Source organism: Mesocricetus auratus, unplaced genomic scaffold (genome assembly GCF_017639785.1).
Source record: "Mesocricetus auratus isolate SY011 unplaced genomic scaffold, BCM_Maur_2.0 Super-Scaffold_4256, whole genome shotgun sequence".
Lineage (NCBI taxonomy): Eukaryota > Metazoa > Chordata > Mammalia > Rodentia > Cricetidae > Mesocricetus > Mesocricetus auratus.
In genome coordinates this window covers 90,958,689-90,974,831 of record NW_024429182.1, presented here as the reverse complement: position 1 = coordinate 90,974,831, position 16,143 = coordinate 90,958,689, and the positions used below count along the sequence as shown (strand labels likewise).

At 49.0% G+C, this 16,143-nt stretch overlaps 2 protein-coding genes across 12 annotated transcripts in view; one reads left to right on the top strand and one right to left on the bottom strand.

Annotated features, from left to right (window-relative positions):
* Ppfibp2 (PPFIA binding protein 2) overlaps window positions 1-2,099 on the top strand; it is a 139,705-nt gene extending 137,606 nt beyond the window's left edge. For all 9 annotated transcript variants that reach the window (XM_040756744.1, XM_040756740.1, XM_040756749.1 and 6 more), the window contains 2 exons: window positions 288-476; window positions 1,446-2,099. In XM_040756744.1, the coding sequence (XP_040612678.1) occupies window positions 288-476; window positions 1,446-1,640 (384 nt within the window). In that variant the 3' untranslated portion in view covers window positions 1,641-2,099. The remainder of the gene's footprint in view (window positions 1-287; window positions 477-1,445) is intronic.
* Window positions 2,100-7,179: 5,080 nt separating this feature from the next.
* On the bottom strand, window positions 7,180-15,081 carry LOC101828647 (NADH-cytochrome b5 reductase 2). Of its 3 annotated transcripts, none has more exons than XM_040756797.1 (9): window positions 14,981-15,081; window positions 14,197-14,323; window positions 13,936-14,008; window positions 11,735-11,841; window positions 10,952-11,081; window positions 10,314-10,397; window positions 9,515-9,600; window positions 8,378-8,477; window positions 7,180-7,594 (listed from the first exon to the last, which is right to left on the bottom strand). In XM_040756797.1, the coding sequence occupies exons 1-9, from the start codon at window positions 15,052-15,054 to the stop codon at window positions 7,422-7,424; spliced, it is 954 nt and encodes a 317-aa protein (XP_040612731.1). In that variant the 5' UTR covers window positions 15,055-15,081; the 3' UTR covers window positions 7,180-7,421. The 3 variants fall into 3 exon arrangements, with proteins under 3 accessions (XP_040612731.1, XP_040612732.1, XP_040612735.1); XM_040756798.1 differs by lacking the exon at window positions 14,981-15,081 and adding an exon at window positions 14,824-14,939; XM_040756801.1 differs by lacking the exon at window positions 14,981-15,081 and adding an exon at window positions 14,636-14,766.
* Between the last annotated feature and the right edge of the window lie 1,062 nt (window positions 15,082-16,143).

The window sequence follows — 16,143 nt, the reverse complement described above, 5'->3', positions numbered from 1 at the left end:
GGGAAGTGTGGAGGTGGTGGCTTAGATGCCATCAGACAAGACTGGAAAATAGGCTTATCAAAGAGGCCTGCTCTCTGTCTGCTAGCCTGTGGAGATGAAGTGGTCAGTCAACAAACATGCTAGTCTGCTCAAAGCCAGGTCTCATGCTGGGGAGACAGAGTGGGTGGGACACAGAACACAGACTGTGTTCCAGAGGCCCAGGGAACAAGTCCTTACTGCCCCCGCCCCTCCCACCCAGGACATTCTACAGTAGCCACCATCTAGGCGTGTTTGTGCTTTCTCTTTAGATCCTAGAGCCACGCTTCACTGGAGACACCCTGGCTATGCTTCTTAACATCCCCCCACAGAAGACGCTCCTCAGGCGCCATCTGACCACCAAGTTCAACGCCCTAATTGGTCCTGAGGCTGAACAGGAAAAGCGGGATAAAATGGCCTCGCCAGCTTACACACCTCTGACCACCACAGCCAAAGTCCGGGTGAGCCGTCAGAGCCATTGTGGGTGGGTTCCTGTGGCCTGGCGGGTCTTCTGAGCCTTCTGTTCAGCATCTGTTAGTTCAGTGTCTGGGCCCAGACCAGTAAGTGCAGCCATAGTTGAGGAGCATGCTTGGCTTTTGCTGTAGGAATCTGTTCCCGAGGTCTGTTCATCTTTATTAGATCCATTCCCTCCTTGGCCTAAGTCCCAGGAAAACAGCACAGGTTTCTGTACACTGGGACCGTGTACAGGAAGTAGCTCTTCTTGTGAAGCTGTTCTCTATTCCAGTTCTGCCAAGCAGATGAGTGCTGGGTTCCCTTCAGACAGGGCCATCTGTGTGCCATAGTGCCCCGGGGGCTTGCCGTTTGCTGGCACTGGAAGTGTTCCCGTAGCAGCTGGTCCTGCTTGCTGTGGCCCACGATGAAGCCAGCACACAGCTGACCTAGTATCATCCAAGCACCTGTCTCATTCTCTGGTCTCTCTGAATCCTACGAAGTCCAGCCTGAGTGAAACCTCAGTTGGAAGCTAACTGCAGGCCCACAGATAACTCCAGAGGCTGAGCTGAACTCTCCCTGTGCAACCCAGGGCTCTGGGGTCCAGAGGTTCTCATGGGTCTGGGTGTTCCTCACTCTTATGCCAACAGCTGTGGTGAGACAAGTCTCCTGCACTTAACCTCAAATGCAGACAGTAGCATTCCAGGGACTCCTTCAATTCATCTTGGGAAGTAGGAAGCCATTTTGGGGGGGCATCAGGCCTGAGTTTTGGGCACAGCCTTGGAAGAGCCGCTCTCTGTGTTCAAGGGTATTTATCTGTTGGCTTTGTTTCAGCATAGAATATGTTATCAAAAACCCTGTTTCCCACAAGCAAGCACTTTCATTTCTTTACTCCTGAGCTAGCTCCCAAATGCCTTGCCAGTCACATCTGCACCCTGACCTGGGAGCTCCTTCTCATCATCTTGCATTTGCTGTTTCAGCCCAGGAAACTTGGATTTTCACATTTTGGAAACATGAGAAAAAAGAAGTTTGATGAATCTACGGATTACATTTGCCCCATGGAGCCTGGCGATGCGGCCAATGACAGCCACAGGGTCTATGGTGTCTGTAGGGGTCTCAGTCCCCTTGATAATCATGAACTAGATGGGCTAGACCAGGTGGGACAGATAAGCTGATGCCCGTCATCTGCCTTCTTTGTGCACGGAGAGCTTGCTGTAACACCGTGTGTCTCCATATAACTGCACTTCACCGCTGTCCTTGTGCATGCTGTGCAGGAAAAAGCAACTGTGTCCCTTGGGGCTGGTCTCTACACACCATAAAGACGGTCCGGGTAATGAGTTACACGGCTGCAAAGGGGACAGATGTTGGGGGCTATAGCCAAATGTGGACGGAGGGGAAATCACATGAAGATACCTGTACATAGTTAGCCATTCTTAATATCCGTATTTCAGCTGGCAGGCCCAGAGATCCTGGGCAATCCCAAGAGGCTCAGCTCTCAGACACTGCCCCTGTGCTCCATTTGAGGGAAGTATTCCAAGTGCCTTAGGCCCATGGGCCATGGTGGTAACATGGTTTGATTGTACCTTACTGTGGGTGTCCATTTCTTTCTGGTAATAAAAAACAATATTTATGTAGAGAGTATGAAGCATCTTTAATTTGGCTGGAGGAAGAAAGCCTGACGTGGCTACAGGTAGAGCGATGCCAACTATAGCACCCCAGGGCCTATAGCTTAGGATTTAACCAAGGGAATGGGGCATCTGTTAGAGGAGTCTGTGGCCCTGCTGTCTTGGGCCTCATGTCCCTCTGTGAAGCAGGTTGGGTGTCACACACACGCTGGCTAGAGGTTACATCTGTCACACAGACCCTGGGTTGTTTTCCATCTCAGCAGCATGAGCCTCACAATGAAGGGTGAGGAGATGAACAGACAGCCTTTCTGGAAAGACTCTGCTTTTTACATCTAGCCCCCTTTTGTCTCCCGGAAGAGCAGAAACAGAGCTGCTGTCCTGCTTTAGACACTGACTAGTTGGTAATGGGCCCACCAGATGGGCTGTGTCTGACCGGAGACTGACCAGGGACAGGGGTGTGTACTCTGCCAGTCTGAGCTGGCCAGGAAATTCCAGTTTGGGACTGGACAGTGTTTGACTTCTGGGTCCAGTGGGCTTCATCTACAGAAAACAGCAGGGTTACCAACATCTGGAAGTGAAGGCGGGACCACTGGACTATTACAGCATTCTGATTCTGCCTCAGATGTAGAATTTGGCTATTAATACACATGGAAGATTCAGCCATGGTCTGTTACCCAAGGCTACTACTCCCCTCAATTCCAGCTAGTGGGAGAAGTGGCACAAGCTTGCCAGATGGCAATAGTAGTATTTGATTCTGGCACCCAGGGTCACTGAATGGCCAATGCTGTTGTAGAGCAGGTCAGGCCAGGTTTTGTGCCCTGTTGGTTATGTCTCAGTAAGGGACTGCATGTATCTGTTTTCAGACCTTGCATGGAATTTCACTGCTGCTGAATCTCTGTGTGGCCTCATGTAACTCTTATTCCTTTAGTGGACCTGAGTTTTCCCTGCTACAAGGGGTTGCCCTTGATGCCTTCAAGTCTGCAGCATCCGGTAGGCCATCAGTACCCAAGGAGGAGGAAGGCAAGAGAAGGAAGCGCCTGTGCTATGGAGAGGCAGCAGTCTCCAGATGATGTGCTCTTAGACCACAGTACTGATAGCTGGGGTCCTGTGTCTGGAAATGATCCTCTGTGCAGTAGTAGTCTGGAGGCTTCCATCCCTGTGAAATAGCTGGACCACTGGACATGTGCAGGAGGCTGCTTCTGATGAGCTCTGCCTGTGCCCGGGTTTCTCCACACAGAGTGCAGATGCTGAGTGTGTCTTCAGCAGGGCGCATGCATGTAGTGCAGGAGCTTTTCTGCCCGACTGCATGCTTCTCACCAGCTGTCACACCATGCCCATGCTCTAGGGAAGAATGTCCTGCAGGGGGCAGGCCTGAGTAGAAGGGGCTGTGCATGCTGCTGTCTCTGCAAAGCATAGACTTCATCCCTATGTGCTGACCAGGCTGCTGCCCGTTTTACAGATGGCACCTTCTGAAGGCACCATGACACAGATAGGGCTCCTCTCCCAAGACATCCATCGCCTCACGGTAGGATTCCGATCCCCTTCCTAGCGGTATGGCGAGTGAAGCCCAGGAAGCTTGGTGTGGTGGTGGTCATGATCAGATGAGAGGAAAGAATGGTGCTTGATAACGGGTCAGAGTCTGAGCCAGCCCCGAGGCACACAGCAGCTGAAAGACCTCCTCCATTGGCATGTTGTTGGGCTCTGAGTCACCACAGGCTCCACAGGCCTTTCATCAGAGTCAGCCTGAACATAACAAGGTGCTGGAGCCTTTCCTGGTCTTAGATCTGGTAATAATAAGCTGGTTCCCAAGCAGTTGTGGGTCAGCTGTCCAGCCACATCAAAGCTCACTTGTAAGCCCAGTGAACACTGTCCTGCCTTCTTGGCACAGGAGAAACATGCAGTCCCACCACTCCTCCGACATTGTGAATATCTTCTGCAAGCTAGGGGGGCCTGCCGTGCCAGGAATACAAACCAGTCTATAGGGAGGCAGCTTGGTCCCAATGAAAGAACCACACATTTTTTGAGAGGGGGGATGGGTAGGAGTGGTTCAAGTCCTTTGCCTTTTACTAACTCTAGGAGCATAAGTAAGTGTGCCATTGTCCCTCTGAGACTGGCCTTGGTTATCTGTAAAGCAGAACTAATGATGGCCCTCTTGTAAATCACATGGGAAGACCAGAGGTAGCAAGAAATGGCCACCCATGGCCGTTTAGAAAACTGTCTAAAGGCAAGGCGGAAGAGTCATTTCTAAGCAAGACCACCCTAATACAACAGTCTTGGTCTCTTGGCTTACGCAGGGGAAAGTCTGTACAGTCTTGGTCTGTGATCTCTAACAAACCCTTGGTGGTCTTAAAATAGTAAGTTTATCTCTAAGACGAAAGGCCTAGTTTTATCTTGTGTGTATGTGTGTGCTGGTGATGGGGATTGAACCTAGGTCATTGTGCAAGCAAAGCAAGTGCTTGTGTACTTGTGGAACCAAGCTTCGCCCTCACCCCGTTTTTATCTTAACATTACTGTCTGTTCAGGGTTCAATGCTCAGGCTCCCTGGGTCACCACAACTGTGTAGGTCAGTGGTGTTAGATATGGGCCACTCCCACGCTGCAGGGTGGCCTTGGCCTATGAACTGTTAAACTGCCCTATTGGCTATGTTCTTACAGACTCTACTGAGCGAGGACCAACTCCTGAATGACTCACCTGACTGTCCCTGACACTGATGACTACGGATGACATTCTTCATGACTGAGAGCCCAGGGAGGCACATGCGGGACCTGAGTGTTTGCCTCAGTGGGGAGTTGGCACAGAGCCATCTACAGAACCTAGATGGGGTTCTTTGGGGCACCTCGGATATAGGTGCTGGCAGGAGCAAAAGCAGAGGGGTGAGACAGGGATCTAGAAGTGTCCTTGTGTTCCTCGGTGTGGCCAATGCTTTCTTTCCACTACAGCCTTTCTACCTTTTGTACTTTTCTATACAAACTGCAGACACTGTGGGAGAAAGGGAAGGGAGATGTCAATGCAGAGCAAAGACTGTTAGTTCATAAAAGCTTCTGTTTGGAAAAAGTGTGCAAACTGTTCTGAGCATCATGAGGTGGCTGGGCGCAGGGGATCCTCTGGGGGCTGCTTCATAGAAGTATGTATTTTCATTCGGGGATCCTGGCTGTGAGACCCAGGCCTCCTCTCTTGATCCTCCAGCAGCTTTCTTCCACCTGCTTCTGCAGTGGGTGTCTGAGCAGGAGTGTTCTCAAGATACCTACAGTGGCAATGACACACTTTCCCTCACCTGCCTTAAGTAGTGTCTGGTCAGATACCTCCCCCTAGTGGACAGTCTTCAAATTCAAACTTTTTTTTTTCTGTCCCATCTGAAACAATCCTTATTCCTTTCCTAGCTATGGTTGTTCTAGTTCCTGATTTGTTGTTATCAGGTTGCTACCCATAATTTCCTACCTGACCCCTCACCTTCCTAGGGGTCCCTGCCAGAGGTTCCCCACACCTGTCACCTTGTCCCTGCTCTGCTTTGAATTCCTTAATCAGAGTGTCCACAGAGGGGCCTGCCAGCCCTTTGCCAGCATCTCACCAGCCTTTGGGACCCCACTGATAGGTCTTGCTTCGCCCCATTGATTATTTACTCTGGTTCCAAATCAACTCTGCCCTCTTGGTGCTGTCCGCCTTTGCCTCTGAGGTGTTCACGGTCTATTTCGGGGTTATGAGCCATCTTTCCACGAGCTCGTGCTCTCTGCATAAGCCCGCTGAACCACTGTAGTCTGTGTGGCCTAAGTGGGCTTCAGTTGATGTACTACTTTTGTAGTCTCCTTGGTCTTCCCTGCAAATGTCATTCGAACCCCCACAACCCCCGTTAGACAAGCCAAAATGTCTTCAGACTTTGTCAAATGTCCCCTGGAGGATGAAGTCACCCCTTCCCCAGTTGAGAACCATTAGGCTGGAAAGCAAGGTCAGAGCAGAAGGAAGGAAAAGTCCAGTGAGGTTGAGATGAGTCCAACGGGAAAAGGCTTTGCAGCTGGGCCTGGAGGCGCATGCCTGTAATCTTAGCTTCTGATGGTTGGGAGGCTGAGGCAGGAGGACTATGGGTTCATAGATGACGTGGGCTACAGAGTGAGCTTAATGCCAGACCAGGCAGTTTAGTGGAAGTGGGCAAGAGTGTTTCCCCTGAGTTGGGCTTTCCCCAAGGAGACACTAGTTCATGGGTCAAAGTGGGAGTGTCCCTTTCAGGCTATTCTGAGACTGTTTGGCCCCCTGTGGGTGACATTCAAGGGTACAGCAGAGCCTCCAGGGCCACGTTCCTCTTTTTCTTTTGTGCACCCCCCCCTCACATGTGCACATCTGGTAACCAACCCCGCAGTGAGGCAGTGAATTCTAATACGACTGCTACTGTGCTAGTTTTTAAGAAAGGGGAACAGACTTGGAATTAAACAGATCTAGGTTTAAAGGCAACTCTGCTACCCTCTGTCTGAATGACTTGGGAACTTGTAACTACTGTGTCTGTTTCCTCCTGTGTGACTTAAAGAACAAAAGCTTCACAGACTCTCTGGCCTGTTAGGAAGGATATACGAAAACAAGTTGGAGTGGGCTTGCCCACAGAGGTAGCAGAGCAGCAGTGTGTTACTCTTGCCATGAACATGACGATACATGTCCCTTGTATCATGTAGGTTGAATGATGGGATTTGAGGCAAAGCTGCTGGAAATGGTCAGAAACTTCTGTCTAACAGTGAAGTCAAACCTTGGCCCAGTTCTAACGTGGAGTCTGACACCTAGAGGATGCTAAAATACAATATTTCCCTATATCTCCATCTGTTGTACAAAATGGAGGGAGTAAGGAGTCTACCTTCTATGAATTTGCTGCCCTCACGTAACAGTTTTTTTTAATCCTATTTGTGTCTCAAAGTGTCCCACATGGGAAGGGAAAACACACAAGCCTTTGCCCTCTGTGAGTCTGACCTTCAAAGCAGAGAAATGTAAAGATGTTCATGAGTGGTAAGTGGGAGTTGGTGGAACCTGGTTTGGATCCTGCTGGCATTCTACCCAGGCAAGTTCTGGCTGCCCAGTGTGTTCCCTACATGTCCACACACTGTGAGCTAAATGCAGAGCAGTCCAGTTTATTATACTAAACCATGGAGAAAGAAGCCTCATTTCCAGCCTCCAAGCCTGGAAGCTTAAATACCACCTTGTCTTAAGTCCTTTGAACTCTTCTCAAGTCCACACTCAAGAGAACAGCACCATGCCCAAGGGTACGTGGCGAGGTACTTTGCAAATAGTAGTTAAAAACAGTGAAGTCAAACTCATTCTGAAACAGAGAGGGGGCCGCAAAAGACAGGGGAGGGGTTAATAGGTAAAAATCATGTCCTTGGTATAGCCGAGCTGCTCCAGGCTGGGGCGAACTGCTTCCTGGATCATAGGTGGTGGACCACACACCAGGATGAGCGTGGCCTTCCCAGGGGGAGGGAGGTGCTCCTTGATCATGTCAGCAGTAACAAATCCTGAGCTGTACTTCCAGCCTGAAATGAAGCAGAGCAAGAAAGAGGCGTGGTTCTGTATTTGCCCTGATGCTAGAGACCAGGCTGCTCTACAAAAGCAGAGAACTCTGCATTGATGGTTCCCACAGTAGATCCAAGAAACCCACATAGGGGGTTCCAGGCATCTGCAGCATTTACTCCAGATTCCAGGGTCAAGCCTTGTACTCAAACTCAGGATGATGTCTCTGCTGTAAGCACTGAGTAGGGTGAGGTTGTTAGGTAGGGGTGGGTGAGGAGGTCACATTAGTACAGTGGAGTGTTTGTGGAGTCAGGCAGCACCCTCTGCTGGACAGCTTGATCTGTGCCAACACAGGTATAGAACAGGGAAGCAGGTGATGTACCAGGTGGTTCCTGGGTGCTAGCTGAGGCTGCAGGAGCATATGAAGGCTCACTATTATCCAGAAGAGATTGGCAGTGAGAGGCAGAGTAGCCATGAGCAATGCGAGAGGATAAGGGGCCAGTGACCATATTAGGTGCAATGTGTTGATTGTGGAGGGCAGGTGTTCAAGTAGCCTGGTGGCTCGGTGTCTATACTCAGTGCAATGTGTGGAGGTGTTCTGCAGCTGTCCTTGACTCCCCTTTACAAACTGCTGTTCCAAATCTCCCATCAGATACTTGCATGCCCTGTATAGACCAAGAGCCCCAAGACTTAATCTCTTGAAGTAAATTTAAAGGCAAAGCGAGCATACAAGCGAGAGACTGGTCTGTAGGAGTGCCAAGGGCGGAGCTGACTCAGAATAAGAGAGAGAGTAACATGGAACGTACTGTCGGGAGGCCTGTCCAGGGTGTACCACAGGTTGAACTGGTGAAGGTGAGTCGTGGCGATTTCTTCCAGTTCCTTTCTCAGCAAGATGTCCTCTTCTGTCTAGAAAAGAAGCAACGTTGCAAAGGCCCCTCCAGGAAAAACCAACATGCCACTGTCCTAGCTGGAGAGCTTGCCAGATGCCAGGGCAGACAGCGCCCTGTTCCTCCTGCATACTATATGCTCTCTCTATCAATACGAAGAGCTGGTGGGGCTGAAGGGTGACTTAGAGGTGCCACCAGCATGGCTGCCCTCTAGCTGGAAGGACTGTCTGCACAGATCACTGTCTGCATGCAAAAGTCCCCGCTCATTTCCCTGCATCCCAAGATCAGGCCTAGCAGGTTTAGTACAGGGTGGCCTTCTCTAAGGACGCAGGGGAGAGTGGTGCTGGTGATGTAAAGAAGAGGAAAATGGTCCACGTTTGCTTCTGAGAAATGGGGCACAAGGCTCCAAGAAAATGCTGAGGCCTGGCTCATCAACCCCCCCACCCCCATGGCTTTTGTCCCAGTAATACTGCTTCTGACATTGTTTCAGAAAATAAAGTTTATCAGGTCAGGCCCAGTTACTCATAATTACTTTGTTTATGGCAAAATATGGAAAGAACCTGAATGAAATTTTAGGAAAACATTACTTTGATTCTAGTGTGAATTAAAGTTAGTGAGGAGAAGATGCCTATATGATACTAAGTATATAATATATAGATATGTGTGTATATATGAATATATCATATATAAGTATACAGCACATATGGGGGGAAAGACAAAAGAAAAAGTATTCTTTTGAATCTCTCAGAATGTCCATCAGGAACACCCATTATTTAATACTCAGAAAAATAGAACTGGGAATTAAGGAGTATGCATGTTCAGTGTGGAGTGGGTCTGAAGGGAAGATGTAAGAGTTAAGCAGAACAAACAGAACAGGCCTGGCCTTGGCTTCTTCAGCTGCCAGCAGACTTGCAGAGCCCACTAAGCCTCCCACAGCCCAAGGCACCCAAGCAGCATGTCCCCAGACAGTCGGAGGGGAATGAATTCATATAAAGCCCCAACTCAGGGAACATTCCGTGCTACTGTGGCAAGCTCTGGGCTGACTGCAGAACTGACCTGATTGGCAAAGAGGAGGGACATCCTGGTCCCATCATTGCTGCTCTTGGTGATGTGGCGAATGAGCTGCAGCATGGGCGTGATGCCTGGAAAACAGTGGAGTGGCCAGCTTGCTCCCATCTTCAATGCCCCAGTTCCTGGCCATTAATGGACTAGCAATTTCATTTGACCCTGATTCTACCATATTCCCCTCTGTTCCCCCAAACCCAAAGTAGAGAAGTACCTTCATCTTGGTGTTCCTTTCTAGTGTAGTAGGTCAAAGAACCCCCTTCCTTTTTGAGACAGGGTTGCATATATCACTTCTGACCATCTCAAGTGGGATTACAGGCATGTGCTACCATGCCTGTTTTTGTGTGATTCTGGGGGAAACCAGGGCCATGTGTGCTAGGCAAATATTCTACCAACTGAGCCTTATGCTCAGTCCTTTTTATCTTCCTATGGAAAATGAGTGTTCTGTGAGTTAGGTCATGTCCTCGCTTCTGTAATAGAATTAACAGCCGGTAAACGTGATAGTATTAACCCTACCCGTGATGGTGTCTAACACCTATGTGTCTCCCTGAGGGTTCATTCTCAAGGGATTTAGAGAGTCAGGCTGGAATTGGATCTCCCACCATGTGGAAACCGTCAAGCAAAGCCTGCCCAGCCTGGCGTCATGAGAGAGGCTAGCATGGCTTCTAGGGAGCCACTATGCTGGTAACAGGGTCAGACTTGGTATCTGACACCACATTCCTACTACCACCTCTCATCAGGTCAAATCTTCCCAAGTTAGAATGGTCTTAGAGGAACCCAGAGACCTTACCTGTGCCCCCAGCAATCATCCCCAGGTGATGAACCAGTTTTTTTTCAGGCTCACTCGTTTTGTCTGTTTTGACTATAAGGGAACCTAGAAACATAGAGAATGGTTCTGACTTCTACAGCCTTTGTCTGGATACCTACAAAAGATTTCTGACTCTTAGGAGGCAAGTCAAGCTAATGTTGCAGCATTCCAAGCAAGAGAATCAGACACAGTAGCTTCACTGGTCAGCAGTGTACAGAGTAGAAACCGAGGCTAGGCATCCCATGGGATAGCTGGGCCTTGTCTTAAGCAAGACGAAATGAACTTGGAGCCTTGCAGAGTCTCCTCCACAATGGTGAGTGAGTGAGTAAATGGAGAATCTGGATGAACCAATCAGTGTGGACTCCCTCCACTGTCAGCAGGCACCTTTCGTGTTTCTGTGCCAGAGACCATTCTAGATGAAGCATACAAGTTTGTGAAATAAATGTGAGCAGTGACAGAAGTCAGCATATATGCAGTCACATGAATGAATGTGTGAAGACTTGAAGTACAAGCCCATGTGCCCCAGAGCTGAGGAAGGTCATAGTAAGATCACTGCAGGATTCTCCAAACTATGAGAGGAATTGCCCAACTGTGAGACCCCACTGAACAGCACCTGGTACCTGGATTATGATAGAACAGGCGCCCTGTTGGCCCCCGAAAAAGAATGGTATCCCCAATTTTCATGTTCTCTAAGTACTGAGTCATCTTTCCTCCTTCAGGATACTTGGGGTGCACATTTTTGAAGTATATCTGAAAAACAAGCACAGGTCTTTACGCTTCCAAGCCCTTGGCTACAGTTGTGCACAGCTGGAAAGTACATTTGCTATCAGAAGTCATGCAAGTAAACACTGTCACACTCACTGTGAACAACTGTTTTAGTTTCGTTTCTGTTCCTACAGTAAAATCCCCCAACAAGACTACTTAGGGAGAAAGAGTTTATTTTAGCTTACAGTTCCAGGTTAAAGTCCATTGTTGCAGGGAAGTCAAGGCAGGAACTGAAGCAGCTCACCACATCACATCCAACAGAAATTAATGCATGCAGGCCTAGTAGTGCTTGGTTCATTCTCTATACTTACATGGTTCAGGGTCTTCTGCCTAGGGAATGGTGTCACCTACAGTGGGCTGGGTCTTTTTATATTTCCACAGACAAACCTGGTATAGACAGTCCCTCACTGAGACTCTTCTCAGGTAATTTCTAGGTTGTGTCAAGTTGACAATTAAACTGAGCACAGCAATCCATTCAGATACTACAGGATTAAGTGTAGCATTGCTGATCAATGAGACTATTGGAAAGCACTGTCCAGGCCATAAGTTCCCTCAGAGAAAAAGTACTGCTCTCCATTCTACCACACTAAAGGATACCTGGGGGTTCCAGATAGCTGGTTAAGGTGGTCATTCTTTACCTTTATAATGAAGTCCACAAAGCCTTGATCATCATCACTAGAGACAGGAGTGTAAGCCCTGATCACCAATTCATCCTTAATTTGGGCCAAGAGATGGACATAGTTACCTACAAAATATATATTGTATGTATATATGTTAATAGTCAAATAGAACTCAGAACTCTACCAAAGGTTCACTTTGATGATACTTGCCCAGCTATGATCACACTATAACTTTTAGAGTAATACTTAATTAAAGGTGAAAATGAATACTGAAAAACAACAGAAAGGAGCCAGGTGTGGAGGTTCACACCTATAATCCTAGCCCTTGGGCATCAGAGACAGGATTGACTTGAGTTCAAAAATAACCTGGACTGTAAGTTGCAGGCCATTCTAGGCTAAGTGCAAGGCCTTGTCTCACAGATCAGAAAAGATTTTTTTCCATTTAAAGAAAACTATAGTCTTCATGGAATTTTTTTTCTTCCTAACTCGAAGTCTGGGAGGGAGCTACCAGTACCCCATCTGTGTCTCAGCAGAGAACAGTGCTTAGCCTTATGGTGCTTCAGGGTCCTAAGAGCTAGATAATTCTGTTTCAAATAAAGCAGCAATGTGTGCCATCCTGACCATTGGTTTTGCTGAGAAGCAGCAGGGACATTTACATTGTGTCTTTGCCTGTCCAGAGTAGAATTCGATAGACCTGGAGGGTCAAGGACCTATGAGTCAAGATTCTAGCCCAAAGTCAGATAATGAGCCAGATTGAAGTCCAGACTTCAGAGACCAAGGCGATTAGTATGAAGGGGAGCAGCTGCATCAAGGGATGCTAAAGGCTAGAGACAAAGAAAGCTCCAGGCACGTTCAGATGGAGTAGAAATCAAGCACTGGGAAATTAGAAACAGGTAGAGATGGAAACTGAGAGACAGATGAAGAGGTAGAAAGGAAGCAGGGGAGTGGGGTGCTTCAGGACAGACAGAGCCTACTTCAAGGTGTTAAGCAATATACATCTCGGTCTTTGAGGAGTACATAGATGAGGTGCAAACTTAATAGCCATCACCTGATTGGACACCAGGGACACTTGAGAACACAGGCCTGAAGCATCAGCTTCCTTCCAAGATCTCACTTGACACTGAGGACCTAGGAAGTCAGTCACTGAGTCCCCGCACAGAATGAAGCTGTGCTCCCAACCCAGGACCCCACCTCTAACCATCTTCGCTTCAGCTGAACTGTGAGGCGTCAGCCGTTTTACTGTCAGACTCTTGAGGCCACTACACAGCCTCGTCACACTGACCATACTGCTTCCACTGGGGCTGAAGGGAGGGTGGGTCAGAGAAGTCGACAAATTCTGTTTCTCAGGTGACTTGTGCTGGCCTCCCAAGCAGGATGGTGACCGGCTGACGGAGAGGAATGGAAGGCCCAGGGACAGCACTCATGAACAGAGGAGTGAAGGACAGCAGGCAGGCTTGGGGGCCCAGCAGGCTTCCTTGTGTTATAATTGCACCACTTGTCAGAGTTGAAGCCATGGCTTTCTTTGAAATTTGGCCATCAATCAGACTGTCCGTCCACTAGGAGGCAAGCAGCAAGGCTTCTCTGCCCCACACCTGTCCCTTAGGTTTTCTACCGGAGGAGAGTGAACTCACTGTCTAGAGTTGTTATCGATGGAAATGGAAGCCGAACGACTCAGAATCTGAGGAGGACAGCTATGGCTGGTTTCCTTATGTGTCTCTCAGGCCCCCTCAGACTATCTATCCATTTAGGGCATCTGCGTCACTAGTGACTGCCCACACATTTTGGGCTTTGACTCTGAGGGATATCTGCTCTTTTCATCCATGCATAATGCTATGCAGTTTCTGAACTTTCATATCTATCAATCATTTTACCCTCGCTGTACCTGAAGTAGACTGACAGGCCTGGGAAATACTGGTTTATAAGATGGAAGGTCAGTGAGGTTGATTGAGGTATTGGCCTTAAATTTCATGGGCAGGAGACTTTAATGAGATCTTAGCCCTTCCAACTCTTCAGTGTTCCTCAAGATACTACTTTTATGACAGTCCAAGTGGAACAATGAAGACAGTATCTTCAAGTTTATCTGCCTATCACCCTCCATTCATGTGGTCCAGGATTATATCAGTGTATCCTTCATATCCCATGAGAACAGGAATCCATTGCTAATAAGAACTGAACATCCCAAAGACCCAGACCTGGAAATGTCACCAAAAACTGCTCACCTACAGGGAGCCCTAAGATATGGTCGGGTGAGGGCAGTCCAAAGCGGAACCTTCGGGTGTCGTGGTTGATTTGCTAGTTAAAAATCAAAACAAAACAAAACAAACAGGTTCTTTTGGCTCTCTAGGAGCTTTGAGAGTAGGCCAGATACTTAGAAAGGCACTCCATTTGGCCCTGAGGTCACTGCTCACCCCACCTTCCCAGGCAGCATTCCCCCCTCCTCCCCCCTTTCACCTAACAAGAAGGTTTAGGTGACCCACTACCTCCTTCTCAATCAAGGGCAGGGGGTACTTGGCTTCAGGGTCCTGTAAGGTGATGTGCTCTTTCTTCTTTGAGCTCATTTTCTCCAGTGGCCCCGACGACACCAAAGGCCAACAGTAGGGAGTGGTCCTAGCAGACAAGAGTACAGACCTCAGATCTCACCCATGTTGGGCTAGGCAGCTCCAAGTTATGTCTCAAATGACTAGCAGGGGGGAAGGTATTAACACAAAAGGCTGCCTGTGAGGGCCAGAGGACAGAGAGGACGCCCGCCCCAGAGGGCTTCAAGCCCTTCTTAGCCACCTGCCTCCATCCTGGCTACAGCCAAAGATGCAGTGGTTGGGGAGGAGTGAGGGCATTAGTTATAACACACTGCCTGAGAAAGAACTGTGCTGTCCTTGCCAGGTGGTTGTGGCTAGCAGCAGGGCTGGAGACAGGGCTTACCTCTCCTGAGACTTCCCACTCACTTCCGACCGGCTGATGTAGTGGAGAAGTGAGTGGCTTGGGGACAGCACCTTCCAGGGCCAGCAAAGGAGGCAAATACCCACCTGCCAGAGGTGTGGCCCATCTCCCCACAACAGCCCTCAGCTCCGCCCATTTCCCTAACCAGGCCAGTTTGTTCATATCCTGACCTGTTCCGGAAAGGTCCGCTGCTGCCCAGTTCTCTGGCCCAGAGGCCCAACATCCCCCCTACCAGCTGGGAAACCGCCCACGAGTCCTGCTCAGATATCGCCTCCAACCCTGGATTCCTTCCTGCCCCGCGCGCCTTTCCGGGGAGGGGGAACCCACCAGGAGTGAGATGCCCAACTTCTCCTCGAGCTAGACAGTGCCTCTTGCTCGTCTGGATGGCAAACACCGGGCATCGGCTAGGACGGGCTGACTCCGTCCTGGATAGCAACATATTCAGGCTTTTGTGTCATGTGACTCTGGCACCGCTCCAACTCTGAGCCTCCGAGGTTGGCCCTGTAGGGATGGGGCACATACTCGCCTCCAGATTTCCTATTCATGACAGGGATCCCTCTGCATCTTAAATCATTTAAATCACCTTGTGCCTCCCAGAACCAAGTGTTTGCAGGGTGGGGCTGACTGCAGCCTGTCATGCTCCAGGACAAGACTCTATGGGAGACAGAATGAGAAGTCCAGATACAAGGATTCTTCACAATGCACTTCAGAACCTTGGTTTCCTTTTCCACTCTTGCCAATGGCAAAAGTAAACTCTCGTTTCAGTCTGAGAGAGCCAGATGCCTGTCAGCTAGGGCCACAATAATGGAAGACCACAGACTGTCTAGGTAGAGGGGGCTGAGAATCCAAAGTCAAGGGATGGGCCAGGTGTGGTTTTTCGGAGGCCTGTTGGGGAACAGAGAGCTTCTGCCCTTCTCCTTAGTTTTTCTCTTTACATCATCTACCCTCTCTACGCATGATCCTGAGTTCAGTTTCCCCTTTCAGTGAAGACCTCAAGCATACTGGATTATCTCCCTTACCTCAGCTATCTCCAACGAAGACACATTTGTTGGTATTAGGAGCCGGTGTAAGGTAGGAATGTGAGAAAAATCAGCTCACATCACCACACCACCCTCCATTCCAAGCAATATGCTCAAGTAGGCACACAGTGACACCTTCCATGATTCCTTCCTGGGCCTCAGGTCACTTCCAGATAACTTGATGTTTTGACAGCTGAAGTGTTTAAAATATAAAAGTCAGGGCTGGTGGTACCTGCCAGAATCCCAGCTGTTTAGGGGGTTGAGGCAGGAGGATCAAAAGTTCAAGGCCTGTCTGGGCTACAGAGTGAGTTTAAGGTCAATTTAGGCAACTTAGTAAGTCTCTGTCTCAAAACTTAAAAACAAACAAACAAACCAAACAACAACAAAAAGAAAGAACTGAGGATATATAAGACACCATTAACTTAGCATTAACTTCAGTCTCCGGTATGGAGAGGGCATGATAGGCTGCAG

Excerpts from the sequence above, each read along its gene's own strand:
- LOC101828647 (XM_040756797.1), bottom strand. The coding sequence starts at position 15,054 with ATGCCCGGTGTTTGCCATCCAGACGAGCAAGAGGCACTGTCTAGCTCG. Across the intron at positions 11,842-13,935 it reads TATCTTAGGGCTCCCTGTAG|GTAACTATGTCCATCTCTTG; the intron begins GTGAGCAGTTTT and ends TATATTTTGTAG. Across the intron at positions 9,601-10,313 it reads GATGATTGCTGGGGGCACAG|GCATCACGCCCATGCTGCAG; the intron begins GTAAGGTCTCTG and ends ACTGTTTTCCAG.